The sequence below is a fragment of the Canis aureus genome, chromosome 15, assembly GCF_053574225.1.
Source record: "Canis aureus isolate CA01 chromosome 15, VMU_Caureus_v.1.0, whole genome shotgun sequence".
Taxonomy (NCBI): Eukaryota; Metazoa; Chordata; class Mammalia; order Carnivora; family Canidae; genus Canis; species Canis aureus.
The window spans coordinates 43,001,315-43,015,391 of NC_135625.1; the positions used below are offsets into that span (position 1 = coordinate 43,001,315).

The following is a 14,077-nucleotide window of genomic DNA, read 5'->3' on the forward strand; positions in this document are numbered from 1 at the left end:
ATGAGGGGGCAGGAGCAAAGTGCTCAGCACAGGTATGACACAAACACAAGAGATGCTAAATACATGGTGGCTTCCCTGTGAGTCTTCATGTGCTGAGAAAGCAGCGCATGATCACGGTGGGAGATGCCAGGAAATAAGCTCTTCTTGATCTTGAAAACTGTGTGGTTGGACAAGACTATTCCCCAGCTCCCTCCAGATTTCAAGACCCAGCAGGAGCCCCCCCAACTCCCAGATGGCATCCTTGAGGTCTCTGGCAGGGAGGTGAAGGCTGTTGTTCTGGAACTTTGCTAAGCAGAAGACTCACCAGGGATCTTGCTGAAAATGCACATGTGAGGATCCCTCCCCCTAAAGATCCTGATTCAGTCGTTCTGAGGCGGGCGCCATGGGCCCTGCGCATTGACCGAAGGAAGAGAAGGACCCTGCTCAGAAGTGCTGCCCTACGTTGGAAGAGCAGCCCAGAACTTGTGGAAGCTGCACCTACAGAACCTGGGGGTGCCTTCTAACACATGGATGCTATGTAGGCCCCAGTCAGCTCACACAAGATTCTGATTTGGTGACACTACACATCGTAAAAGCTGACATTCAGTCAACATCGTAACTAGGAGTTACACGTATTTTCCATATTGCTACAAGTCTAAACATTCAATAATTTTTCAATAATGTTGGTCTGAGGGCAGTAGCTCCCAAACTTCAGTGTACAGAAGACTCACCTAAGAAGAGAGGATCAAAAAAAGGGTTCTTGGAGCATCTGGGCTGCTTGGTGGGTTAAGCGTCTGCCTTTGAGTCAGGTCATGATTCCAGAGTCCTGGGATGGAGCCCTGCATCAGGGTCCCCACTCAATGGGGTTGGAGGGAGGGGTCTGCTCCTCCCTCTCCTTCTGCCCCTCCCCCACTCACACGAGTGAACTCACTCTCACTTGTGCTCTCTCTCTCTCAAATAAACAAATAAAATCTTAAAAACAAAAGATTTTTGAAGTCCAACCCCAGAGAATCCAACTCAATTGGCTGAGGAGGACAGGACTCTATTAACAGAGGTCTAGACCACGAGGGTACAGTTGTCCAAAGAGTGTACTGTAAGAAACACAAGCACAGGCACAAGAGGGTCATCTCTTCATGGCCAGCATTAAAGGAGAAAGCCAAGAGATCTAGCCAGACAAGGGGAGTCACCCCAAACCTTTGAGGCCTGGTTACCAAATGACCCTGAGATTACATGCATGAGGACGAGGAAGAAGAAAGCAGCTGCTGACAAAGTCGAGATTTGGCGGGCCACTCTTTATGAGAATCTGCCCTCAGTCCCTTCCAAAGACAAGTCAGAATCACCTTCTCCATCACTGACTCACCTTTATTCACTTGAACCACATGGACTGAGTTCCAACCACGTGTCCTGCCCTGAGCTAGGCCCAGGGGACATGTGTGTCACTCCCATCCTAAAGAGTTCCTTGTGCTTTCGCTGCTGTTCCCTGGGGATTCTCAGCCCCACAATATCACTAGCCTCTCGCAAACCCCTAGTTGCATGGGTCATGGAAAGAGCTACACGAGAAATTGTAGGTCTTCAGCAAGGCTGCCAGGGCCCAGAGAAGCATGTGGCCTTTAGCCCATTTCTTGGGATGATGAACAGACACAAGTCCTAGAGAAAGCCAATGAAATAAGTTCTGATCCCCCCTACCTCCAGAGCTGAGCTGGAAAAGGGGGGCAGGTGTGAGCTGGCCACACACCTGAACTGGATGCCAGCAGCAGCGGCCCACGCTCACACCTGCACGGCTTTTGGTCGTATGGATGATTCTCTAACATAAGCACCCTTTCTGAATCCCAGTGTGCACATGGGAAGGGCACAGCTGGGGGCAGTGGGTCGATGCCTCCACTTGGTAAGAACTCCTTCCAGAATCAAGGACAGGCTGCTCCCCAGCCCTCCTAGCTCTTGTGTGATCATGTGGTTTATCTGTCTCTTCCCATCCCATTCTCTCACTGTCCTGCAAACTCATGCTCCATCTACTCACCGTCCTCAAAAAGTGGGCCTCTCTGCAGTCTCCATGTCCATCTTTCTCCTCCCAGACCACATACCCATAAAAGCCAGCCCCTCCTGCCTGGTGGGGCACCAGTGGAAAAGGCTCCCAGCAGTCATCATTCTCTCTCCAGGAACTTCAGTCCAGATCCCTACTTGTCCACTCACACCAATATGGACCTTTACATAACTCTTATATTTTTCTCTGGTCCATTTCTGAGTCTGAATCTTCTCTCCCCAACAAAGTTGCAAACAGTGAGGGACCTATATATGCTTTCCTGACCTGCCCATGGAATCTAGGTAGGGTTGGGTAGGTACTTCAGCAAATCCTTATTGATTTGACTTGCTCATCTTCCCCTCTTTCCAACCAATCATCGGGTACAAGCAGTCACTGCAGAGGCAGCACACAGCGGGAAGTGAAAAAAAGAGCTTTATGTGGACTGCCTGGAGTCCTGACTCCAGTTCTACCACTAGCTGGGCAGTGCAATCTCTGACCAGTTTCCTGACTTCTCAGAGCCTTGATTTTCTTGTCATTAAAATAAGAATGGAAACTCAATAACAAAAAACAAAGAGCCCAATTTAAAAATAGGCAAAAGAATTGAAGAGACATTTCTCCAAAGAAGATACATGAATATGGCCAATGAGCATATGAAAAGATGCTCAACCTCACTAATTACTAGGGAAATGCAAATCAAAAGTACAACCAGATAGTACCTCACACCCATTCAGATGGCTACTGTCAAAAAAGCAGAAAACAAGTGTTGGCCAGGATGTGGAAAAAACAGAACCCTTGTGCACTGCCGGTGGGAATGGTGTGGAAAACAGTATAGTAGTTCTTCAAAAATTAAAAATAGAAATACCATATGGTCCAGCAATTTCACTTCTGGGTACATAAAGGAACTGAAAGCAAGGACTTGAACAGGTGTTTGTATGCCATCACACAGCAGCGTCCACAACAGCCAAAATGTGGAAAAAACCTATGCGTCCTTCAACGAAAGAATGAATAAGCAAGATGTGGTGCGTACTTGTGATGGATTATTACTCCGTCTTGAAAAGGAAGGGAAGTCTGACACATGCTACAACATGGACGCCCTTGAGGACATTCTACTAGGAGGCATAAGGCAGACACAAAAGACAAATTCACTGTAGGATGCCACTTCTAAGAAGTAACTGGAGTAGTAAATCCACAGAGATGGACAGTAGAATGGTGCTTGTCGGAGGACTTGGGGGAGGAGAATGACATATTATTGTCTAATGGGGGCAGAGTTCAGTATGCAAGATGAAGAGTTCTGTGGATGGTTGTGGTGATGGGTACACAACAAGAAAGTAGTTAAACTGTACACTTATAAATGGGTAAGACAGTCACTTTGATGTTATGTATATTTTCCCACAACAAAAGAAAAGGGAAAAATAGGAATGCTCATATCCAGCACAGGTGTTCCCATAAAAATGAAATGAGATATGAAAGTATCTGGAACAAACTGGATGTTTCCTCCCACCTTCTCTTCCCTTCCTCTGCCTGGGAAATATGTGGGCTCGTACCTAACCATTCCCCAGGGAACCCTGGGATCCCTGGCCTGGGAAACAGGCAGCCGGTGTTCTGCCACAGGGGCTCCCCCTCTCAGAAAGTGTTTCCTCCTTGGTAAATGAGAGGGGGCCCTAACAGCTCTGAGAGTCCGGAGATTCCAGAGTGCAGAGCCCCTCTCCAAGGATAGTCAAGGGTTTCTGGGGGCCACTGGCCACAGCTTGGGACCCTCCAGGCACTCACGTTGGGCACATGCCTACCCACAGGTTATGGGTTGAATTGTTTCTCCCCGTCACCTAAAAAACAAGACCTTGAAGTCATACCCTCCAATACAGTAGAATGTGACCTTATTGCAAAACAGGATCTTTACAGGGATTATGAAGGTAAATGAGGTCAATAGGGTGGGCTCTAATCTAATGAGACCACTGGCCTCTACAAAGGGGAATTAAGAGACCCAGAGACTCAGAGATGTAAACACCATGTGAACTTGAAGGCAGAGATCCCCTGATCTCCCCTGAGGCATCTAGAAACCAAGGAACACAAAAGATGGTGAGGAAGCCACTAGAAACCAGCAAAGAGGCCTGGAGCAGAGTCTCCCTCAGAGCTCTCCTGAGAAAGCAACCCTGCTGACACCTTGATCTCAGATTCTCAGCCTCCAGAACTGCAAGATGACCAGTCTTCTGTCGTCAAACCACCCGTGTCGTAGCTCCAAGTTAGGGCAGCGCCAGGAAGGTAGTATGCCATGCATCTGCGAGCACCTGTGTCCAAAATCTGTGAGGCTTCACGGAGTCATGGCAGCTGCCAAGGAGCCGGGGGCGGAGGCTGCACTTGCCCAGCATCCACAGATCTGGGAAAGCCCAGTGCAGGCAGCTCTGGAAGGCTCTTCCAACGACCCTGGCTTGGAGGAGAGGCCCCCATGCTCCAGATGACAGGGCTTCAGCAGCCCCTGCTGGGTTTATTATTTATAAGCTGCTATCATCACTTCGGTCTAACTCACTCAAAAGAGTTTTTAATATTTCAGAAACTGACAAGCCTAGCACTGCCCAGGCTGATCAGTAGTCTTAGTCATAAAACCCTTCCCCCAAAAGGAAACTGCAAGATGACTTCATGTTAAACATCTCCATGGGCATGAAGAAACTGAGCTTCAGGGCTCCCCAAGCACAGCCTGGACACTGTAGTCCAAGCAGCGTGTCCTCCTTGGGCCTGAGCACGGCCCCTCCCGGCCACAGACTGCCCGGCCCATCACTGCTGCATGCCAGGCATGTACCCAGCCCTCCATGCACATTATCCCACTACTGCTCCAATGCTGTTACCCCCCATACTGCGGAGAGAAAGAGACATGGGTCCAAAGAAGTTCAACGATGTGCTAGAAGCCACACAGGGAGTGATCAGAAGCCAGGATTCTAATCTAGCTCAGATTCTGAATCCTATTTCCCTACTAACGAAGCCATACTTCTGGAAGTCATTCTAGGTAAAGACAACAGTGAGAGCCAAGGCCCAGGGTCACAGGCCTGAGAGCCACAGAGGCACATCCAGCTGCAGATGTGTGATCGTGATCAGCATACTTGGTGTGCAAGCTGGGGGAGGGGGGGTAGTGGGAGACGCTCACTTCAAACTCGTCAACCTGGATTATAAAGGGAGGTCAAGATTTAAAAACAAAGTGAATTACGTGTAGGAAGCCTTACTAAAGCCTCTCAGAGATGGGAGTCGTGCCCAGGTCTTCCTCTGCAATGTCCTTAAGACACCAGTGGGCTCTCCCTTCCCACATGGCTCTCCACTACCCTGACCTGAGGATCACCAAGACCCCACATCTCAAAACCCATCCTCCCCTGTGACCCACCCTCAGCTCTGAGGACCCTGAGGGCCCACGTCTCTGGTGACAAAGGCAGAGATTTTGTGGAAGAACCACAGGTTTCATGGTATATGAAGACACAGTATGAAAGTCTCAGTTCTCTTCTCCTGAAGAGAGATCTATCCAGTGAGCACACTTGCACGGGAGGGGGGGGCGGGGAGATCCGAACCATCAATGCAAAAAGAGCTTTGTGTTCTGCAACTGTTCCTTCTACCCAAGGACTTCCTTGGTCCATTGTAGTTTATTTCCTTTGGGGAAAAAAAATCACCATCATATTTTAAAGAGTTGATTGATTTTGTCTGTAAAAAAATAAATGACTAACTTTTCTTCCCCGCTGCCTCCTATTAAAGTTTCATTTAATACCGTCGTCTCTGATCATGCGTTAAACACCTCCTCATAAGAAGGGTTTTTTAAAGTCCTATTTGATCCACCACATCCTGGCAATGCCACTCTCTCTTTGGGATAATTTCTCTCTCCAGGGCTTATTTTCCAATTTGTAAAATTAGGATGATAACACCAAGTCCAGGAGTTATACCCTGACACTCTCCATGAACCAGCCAGGTTTACATTCACCGTCTCACTTAATCCCCACAGTGATCTGACAAGACAGGCATTATTAGTCCCATCCCCATCTTGCAGATAAGAAACTGAGATGTAGAGAGGTTAACTGGCCCACGGTTACAAGTGGTAGAGGCCAGGTTTGCCTCCAAGCTGGCCTTATTCCAAAATGCATGTGGGAATCACGATCCCCCCAGAGGGGATTAGATTAACTAAGATGGCTCAGACTTCTGCAAAGGGGCGGACGTCCGTCCGTTGGTTCACTGGTAGTTCTAGGGATGGGAGGTGCCCCTACCAGGTGGGCAGCTCTAGGGTGGAGCCCTGTGCCTTGCCCGATTCAAGCTGAGCAGAACCAGACCTCAGGGCCCTGGACGCTGCACTCACCTCTTCCTGAAGCACTTCATGTCTTTTTAGGGAAAGAGGTCACCGGCTCAGCAGCGACACTGCCTTTGCTTCATATGCTGAGCCAAGGGGTAGCAGGAAGAGCATGGCCAGAGACCTTGGCTGGATGTGTTACTACAGGAGCCAAGTAGATCCAGCCAAGCTCTACATCAACACCTTCTGCCTACACACACACACACACACACACAGACACACACACAGTGTGCGTGTACTAAGACACCCGTTGACACAAAACAGGGAGGGTGGAGCCTGAAACAGCTCAGGTTTGGGTACATCTCTTGGGTAGGGCAGCTGCAGGTAGGGGAGGACGAATCATAGGAAATGCACCCTGAACTGTCCAGGGAACCCTTTCATTAAACTGCTGCTTCTGGGCAGCCCCCAGTGGCTCAGCAGTTTAGGGCCTGCCTTCAGCCCAGGGCGTGATCCTGGAGACCCAGGATCAAGTCCCATGTCAGGCTCCCTGCATGGATCCTGCTTCTCCCTCTGCCTGTGTCTCTGCCTCTCTCTCTTGATCTCTCATGAATAAATAAATAATCTTTAAAAAAATAAATAAATAAATAAACTGCTGCTTCTGCAGAAATGGAGTGGCCCGTGGTTGCTTTCAGAGAAAGGCCCGGTGCCACTTGTTAAGGATCAGACACTTGGAAAGGCCATTCTTTCAGGTCTTATTTTGCTCACAGCCATCATTATTTGTTTCTCCTAAATTAATTTAATTACAAGGGTTGCACTAGGCCCAGGAAAATGCCAATGAGTTAGGGTAAGAAGTTTTTGACAAACTAGGAGTTTCCCAAAGTTCAGCGCACCCCGTGCAGTGCCCCTGAGTGAGTCTCTCCCAGACTGTCCCAGAGGGGGCATGACAGACCAGGCTCCTGCTGCCTTCCCCCCTTTACCTCCTTTTATCTCCAGGCAGGCTCACAGGCCATGACAACAAAGGCCTTTATCACCCCCTGACTAGCCTAGCACGGAGAAGGCCCTAGAATACCTCTGTCATAGCTGCTCCACTCTTCAGCCCTGGCAAAGAGAAACTGAGACTTTTGTTTTCTGGCCCTGGCCTCATCTCCCTCTGCTTTCCCATCACTGTCATGACTTCCTGCCTTTAAACTTCCAGTTTCTCCAGTATGATGGACCCTCTGGGGGGGAGTTTAACCACAGATGTCTAACTATGAGATGAAAAGCTTCATCCCAGGTACAAGACTCTTAGGCCAGGCTGGTGGGAGTCCACAGTGGTCCAGAGAGGAGGCATCTTTCATCCAGGGGACCCAGGACAATCTACTTCAGTCTATGTATGGAGCCTCGGATGGTGGATTTGGGGGACACAGAACTGGGCTACAAGGGATAGGGGGATGACCAGGCTCCTCTCTTCCTGCCTCTTCTCTCACCTCTCCTTAACACCAAGCCCTCCTCTCCTGCCCCTCCAGGCCACAGCTGCCCAGAAGCTCAGACCCTGCAGCTCCCTGGCACACAGTGTCAACCGTGCCAGGCTCCCAGGGTCAGGTCCCAGCTAAGAGGCCTCCACTTAAGAATGGGGGTTAGGCAGGCAGCCCTGGTGACCCAGCAGTTTAGCGCCACCTTCAGCCCAAGGCGTGATCCTGGAGACCCAGAATTGAGTCTCCCTGCATGGAGCCTGCTTCTCCCTCTGCCTATGTCTCTGTGTCTCTCTCTCTCTGTGTCTGTCATGAATAAATAAATAAAATCTTAAAAAAAAAAAAAAGAATGGGGTTTGGGGAACACCCAGAAAGGGTCCTCAAGGATGCAGACAGGAATCCTGTGTTCTGGGTGCCTGGAAGCCCTTGAGACACAGACCACTGGTCTCTCAACACCATGCCTTAGATGCACGGCCTAGATGTTGACACTAGAGAACCAACAAGGTGAGAAGAGAAAAGCTACAGGAGACTTGACCAGGTGGAGCCCAGACTGGATCCCAGATCCATCCAGCTCCAAAATCCCCGCTCTTTCCACGGGGCCACTCGGCTTCAGTAGGCAGACACATCTGTACACACAGCCATAGACGCTTCCTATGTCATCCTCACTTTGCTGGGCCAGGACTTCAACAACTGCCCACCGAATATCAGGCCACTGCCCTCACTCCCAAAGCACTTGGGCAGCACGATCCTTAGGCCAGAAAACACACACCTGCCAGGACCAGGACGGATGCCCCCACACCCCCAGCCCCGGGCACCCTTTCTTTCAGGGGGCTACAGCAGCATCCTTCTTGGTTCTGTTTGCTGTGCTCTCAGATGACATGATGTTGCAAGTCTCAGTGACTGGGAGGCCCCCAGGTGAGAGAAGTGAGGCCCAAGGGCACCTCCTGGACCTCCTTTTCTCGGAGCTCCCCTTGGGGGATCGAGCCCAGCTCACACTCATGCACACATGTGCTGAGCCTCATGCCCTTGGGTGTCCTTCCTGCCCTTGGGGGTCCTTCCCGCCCTGGCAGGAGCCTCACTCTCATCTCTGGCCACCGCAGAAGCGATCTTCCTGTGGGCTGCGAGCAACCCACCGGCCCCCACCTGGCCCCCAGGCCTCAGAGTGTCTGCAGGCACCCAGAGAAGATTCTGGATTCTGCTCTCACCTGCAAGGGAGGGGTGGGTGCAGCACTGTATGGCTGGCAGGCTTGCCCATCAGGGTCACCAACGGTGTTGCTGACCAAAGCCAGGATGTGCCTCTGACCTGCCTACCCTCTGTTTCCCTTCCACCCTGTCCCCCAGTCAGCTGTCTCATCTTCATACCCCATTTCTGCCTGCAGTGCCACCTGCCGTGCCCATGGCCCTGGCCCCACTGAGGAAAGGGGCTGGCCTTGAGCATGCACATGGGTGGGGGGGGGAGCATTTAATATCACCTTTCAACCCTGCTGCCACACAGAGATGTTGAGGAGGGATTGAGGACCTATTTTACAGGTAAGAAAACTGAGGCTTGTATTGGGGCCAAGGCGTGACACCAAACCTCTGCACTTTCCTTTACACCATGAAAAGGCTTCACTTTCATCCTCAATGCTGAAGAATGCAAAGGGAAGCCTCCAAAATCCCCTTACCCGATCTTCACTGGATTGATTGATTTTATGAGAAAACAAAGACAGCATTTCTGTTGGGTAGCGATAATCCCTCATATTGCTGTACATTTGTAACCTTTCCAAGCAGTTTTGCTTAGGATAGCTCATGTTTACTGGAATGATCCATCAGGGTTCAGACAGGCTTTTTTTTCTTTTCAATAAAGACCATTCGATCAAGGTAAAACTAAATGTGATTTAGTGGAAAGATTCCACCAAAGATTTCCAAAGTTTAAAATTTTGCAAATCAAAATCATTTCTGTGTCCGATTTTTTAGATAAATAGAAATATGGTCTGGAGCTTCCACACTGTCATAGAAGGACCCCAGAAAAGCAACTAGCAGGCACGGGACAGCTGTAGAAGCTGACAGACACCCTCCTGACCCCTGGACTCCAGGCTGGGGCAGAAAGCAGGGTCACAAGAGGCAGCAGAGCTTGGTCCTGGTGACACAACTATGCTGCAGACCCAGCAAAAACCCTCCTTGCTAAACGTTGAGACTTTGGGCAAGTCACTGAATTGTTCTAGGATCTCAATGTCCCCATCTATTAAGTGAGGCTAATGGTGCCTAACTTATAAGAGTGTGGTGAAAATTCATCATTTTGTTCAATATATACTTACGAAGCACCTACTGTGTGCCATGGATTCTTCTAGATGCTGGAAATAGAGTAGTGAATGAAACAGACAAGTTCCCTGTTCTCATAGAATTTATTTTTTAATGCAGACAGGGGGAGACAGATAATAAACCAGAAATAGGATAATTCTATATAATGAAGACAAAAACAATGACGTGACAGAGAGAGAGTGGGTAGGCAGCTAGTGTGGGGTTATGTAGACAAAGGGCAAGCTGAGACAGATGAAAAGGAGCCCGCCAGCTCCGGAGAGAACAGTGAAGACAGAGAAAACTTGAGGTCAAGAGCCCCAAGTGGGACATGTTAGGTGTGTCTGAGGAACAGAACATAGGCCAGGCCCTTCCCACATGTGCCACAGCAGTCGGTGGCCCATATATCAGGACCCCTGGTAGACACGGTCCACAGAAAGCATATAAACTAGCATTCTGGAAGGTGCAGAGTCCAAAAGCAGTACTAGAGCCCCACTCCCTTTAAACACATTCTGAGACCTATAAAATAATCCCGAATGCCATCTGCAGCAAAGACAAAAATGAATAGAGAATTTAGTCTGCACCAGACCTGGGGAGTAGGAGTAGCTCTGAATTCTTCATCCTGCTGGGAAGATGGTACCCAAAGATTGGGTAGTGCTTCAGCCACAGACAGGGTAGGGGCACTTCTGGCATCTTCAACCTTGCCTCTGACGTGAGAAACGACCCCTGCATGCACCTGGACACACCGCTGCCTGCAGCCCAAAGGAAAAGGTGAAAGGAAGAGGAGCTGAAGGCTGACCTGCTGGCCTTTCAACAGGGGCCATGTGGAATCTCACCTTCAGACAGGTTTAGGGGCAGTTATTTATATATAAAAAAAAAAGCACCTGTGGATATCCCAGCTGCCAAGGCCAAGATCAACTCACACCCAAGGTTAATTAAATAGAAAAATACAAGCGCTAGCCTATGAAGACAATCTTATGGCCAGGCCTGGCTACACAATTTGCATAGCCCAGTGCAAAATGAGAATGCAGTATTAAAAAATGATGAATAATTTTTTAAAAGATTTTATTTATTCATTTATTATTTAGAAAGCGCGAGCAGGGGGAGGGGCAGAGGGAGACGGAGAGAGAGAATCTTAAGCAGATTCCCTGCAGAGCATGGAGCTTGACATGGGGCTCAATCCCACGACCCTGAGATCATGACCTGAGCTGAAACCAAGAGTCAGATGCTTAACTGACCGAGCCACCCAGGCAGCCCCAGCAAAATAAGCAACTTCACAATAGTCATAGCAGAGCATTAAAAGAAGCACAAGTTCCTTCTAAGAACAGGGCCTGTGCCACTGCACTAGTTGTCTGCACAAGAAGCCAGCCTCAATAAAGGGGGGTGGGGGGCTAACATTTTAAAGCAATAGCCCTAGTAGAACGGAAACCCCTAGATCAGACCTGTGTGACCTGGTGTGAGCTGATGTGACCTGGGGAATGGACGCCTCCACCCTGAGCTTGGGCTGCCTCGTCCAGAACAACGGGGATCGGGGATCAGGGATCGTGCCCCTGGGACCCCCGCCCTGCTGAGTCTGTTGTGGGAGACCAGTGGCTCAGGAGGGTGGAGGTGCTGGGAAAGGGGAAGCATAGCACAGCTCCAAGGATCGCGAGTGCTCACCAAGCCCCTCAGGGTGCTTGGATTTCTGAAGAACAGTGACATTCCCCAGAAATTAAGTCAGATGAACATAATTCAAACAAAACATCTAATTTCAGCTCTGTGTAACAATTCCCCCTCACCAGAACAGACACTGCTGCCTCCCATTCCGGGAGCTCGGTGCCTGAGAGAGGCAGAAGGAAACCAAACCATTCCGACACAGGCCTCTTACCCAGCCAGGCACCAGATTGTTTCTCTCTTCACAGCCGACAGACATGCTCCTGGTTGGCTCCTGCTGCATCCAGCAGCTGAGCATCCTGCTGGCCCAGCTCCGCAGAGCTTCCCTCAGCAGCTAAGCAGGGCTCAGCCATCAGAGCAGCTCCTCTAGGACCAAAGGCACACCGACAGCCCTGAGGCTCTCCCAGGGCACAGGGTCCTACAGCCTCAGTTGTCTTGCCTGTAAAATAGGAACAGCGGTGTCTGATCGGCCTCCCTCCCTCAAAGACTTGTTTAAAAAGTTAAGAATTGTTATTCCGTGTATATCTGTTTCATGAACATCATCAGATTCATTCATTTAACCAACAGGTTTTGGGGAGGCAGAGACGACCAGCTACACTCTGCACAATCTAACAAGGAAAACAAGCATTTCACTGGCATTGGCACGCAGTACCCACGGGTCAGATCCAGCCTGCTGCAGTGTTTGTTACCTTCCACGAGCTACGAATGATTTTTGCATTTTTGAGTCATGGAGGGGGAAAAAGAATAACATTTTGTAACACACGAAAATAAAATGCCACTCAAATATCAGTGTCCATAAATACAGTTTTATTGGAATATAGCCATGCTCATTCGTTTGTGTATACTCTGTGGCCGCTACTGTGGTGACAGGGGCAGAGGTGAGTGAGTACCTGCAACACAGACTAAAAAATATTGACTCTCTGGCCTTATATAGTAAAGGTTCACCCACCTCTGATTTTAACAAAACAATTAGAGCTGTGACACTGAGATTAGCAGTGCTAATGCAACACAAAAGAGGTTATTTCTGCTTAATAGTCAAGGAAGGCTTCCTGGAAGGGGTGAGATTTTTTTCTGGATTTGAAAGATAAATAAGAGTTCATTTTGTAGCCTAGGGGAGAAGTGCTTCAGACTTCGCATACAGCATAGCCCATATGAACAAGGCCTGGGGGCATGGCAGCTGTACTTGAGAAATGAGCAGCACATTATTTACAGGAGATGAAGAGAAGGAGGAAAAGGATGGAAGAATGTAAAGCTGAAAAGAAGACTTAGGCCAACTATGAAGAGTGCAGTGCACCTGCAAAGGAGCTTTTCTTATGCCCTCTTTCCTCAAGAAAGCACAAGAAAGTGAAACAGTAGGAATCTAAGATTGATAATAGCAGGTAACCAAGATAGCTAGATAGGAGAGACAGACAGACAGACAGACAAGCAGACTCATTCACTCAAAGGGCAATAAGACTTTGCATCCAAATAGTTCTCAGGTGTCAGGCTCAGGCCCTGCTCAGCCAGGAGCCTTGGGGAAGTCACCCCTCCCCCCCATCCAGGCCTCAGGTTCCATCTGGGCAACAAGCAGGTCATATTTGATGAATATGCCTCCAAAGCCAGAGATGTGTGGGACACCACGTGTGTCCACACCAGACAGACACACATGACACCATGGATGGCAGTGCATCAAGCCCTGAACGTAGCCGGGGCTGCGCGTGCCACCAAAGAGAGTTAATTAGGGCAGTGGGACGAGGACCAGTTTGGAATAATCTATCCAGGGCACATCGCTTTTCACAAGGCCCGGAGGGGGCTCAGGCTTTAGCGCCTCCTCGCAGAGGAGTACATCCACTTTCTGCGTGTTCTTGTGGGGCCGCCTCTACTTGGTGGGGCTGTTTCTACATGGAACAGAAGAACCCCAGTCCCCCTTTCCTTCTCTGGGTTTCTCCTACCATACTGTGCTCCAAGAATCATAGCTTGTAATTTCTCACCAAAGCACAGAAGACATGGCCTGGAGAGCTGGTTCTGGTATTTGCTTGGCCAGTGAAGACAGCTGCGTGATCTGGACAAGTCATTTCCGTTCTCTGCAGTGCAGCTCCCCCCGGGGAAGGGGATGGAGTGTGAGATCTCCAAGGTCCCTTCCAATCTGCTGTATCAGCAAGCCCACTTCTGTCCCTCTACTCTACAGATGAGAGAACAGACGCCCAGAGAGGTGAAGTGATTTCCCCAAGGTCACCCAGCCAATTCTCGAGGGGCAGAGTCAGGACTGGCATCCTGAGATCCTCATGTTACCATTTTATGGCCCTAGTTGTGCACTGCCTGGTGTGTCTGTCATCTGTATCCCTGTGTCCATCTGTAGCCCTAGGTCTTTCTCTGCACCTGTATCTGTGTCTGTGTCTACACCTGCGTCTGCATCCTCACCTCTCTCTACCTCATATCCATGTCTCCATCACCAGGCCCATTTCT

At 49.6% G+C, this 14,077-nt stretch overlaps 1 protein-coding gene across 12 annotated transcripts in view; it reads right to left on the reverse strand.

Annotated features, from left to right (window-relative positions):
• The window catches only part of ANK1 (ankyrin 1), a 216,746-nt gene that overhangs the window by 187,943 nt on the left and 14,726 nt on the right, over window positions 1-14,077 (reverse strand). The window contains exon 2 of one of the 12 annotated variants that reach the window (XM_077849323.1): window positions 11,847-12,071. The exons of the other annotated variants lie outside the window; for them this stretch is intronic. Within the exon in view, the coding sequence (XP_077705449.1) occupies window positions 11,847-11,930 (84 nt within the window). The 5' untranslated portion in view covers window positions 11,931-12,071. The remainder of the gene's footprint in view (window positions 1-11,846; window positions 12,072-14,077) is intronic. 12 annotated transcript variants of the gene reach the window in all.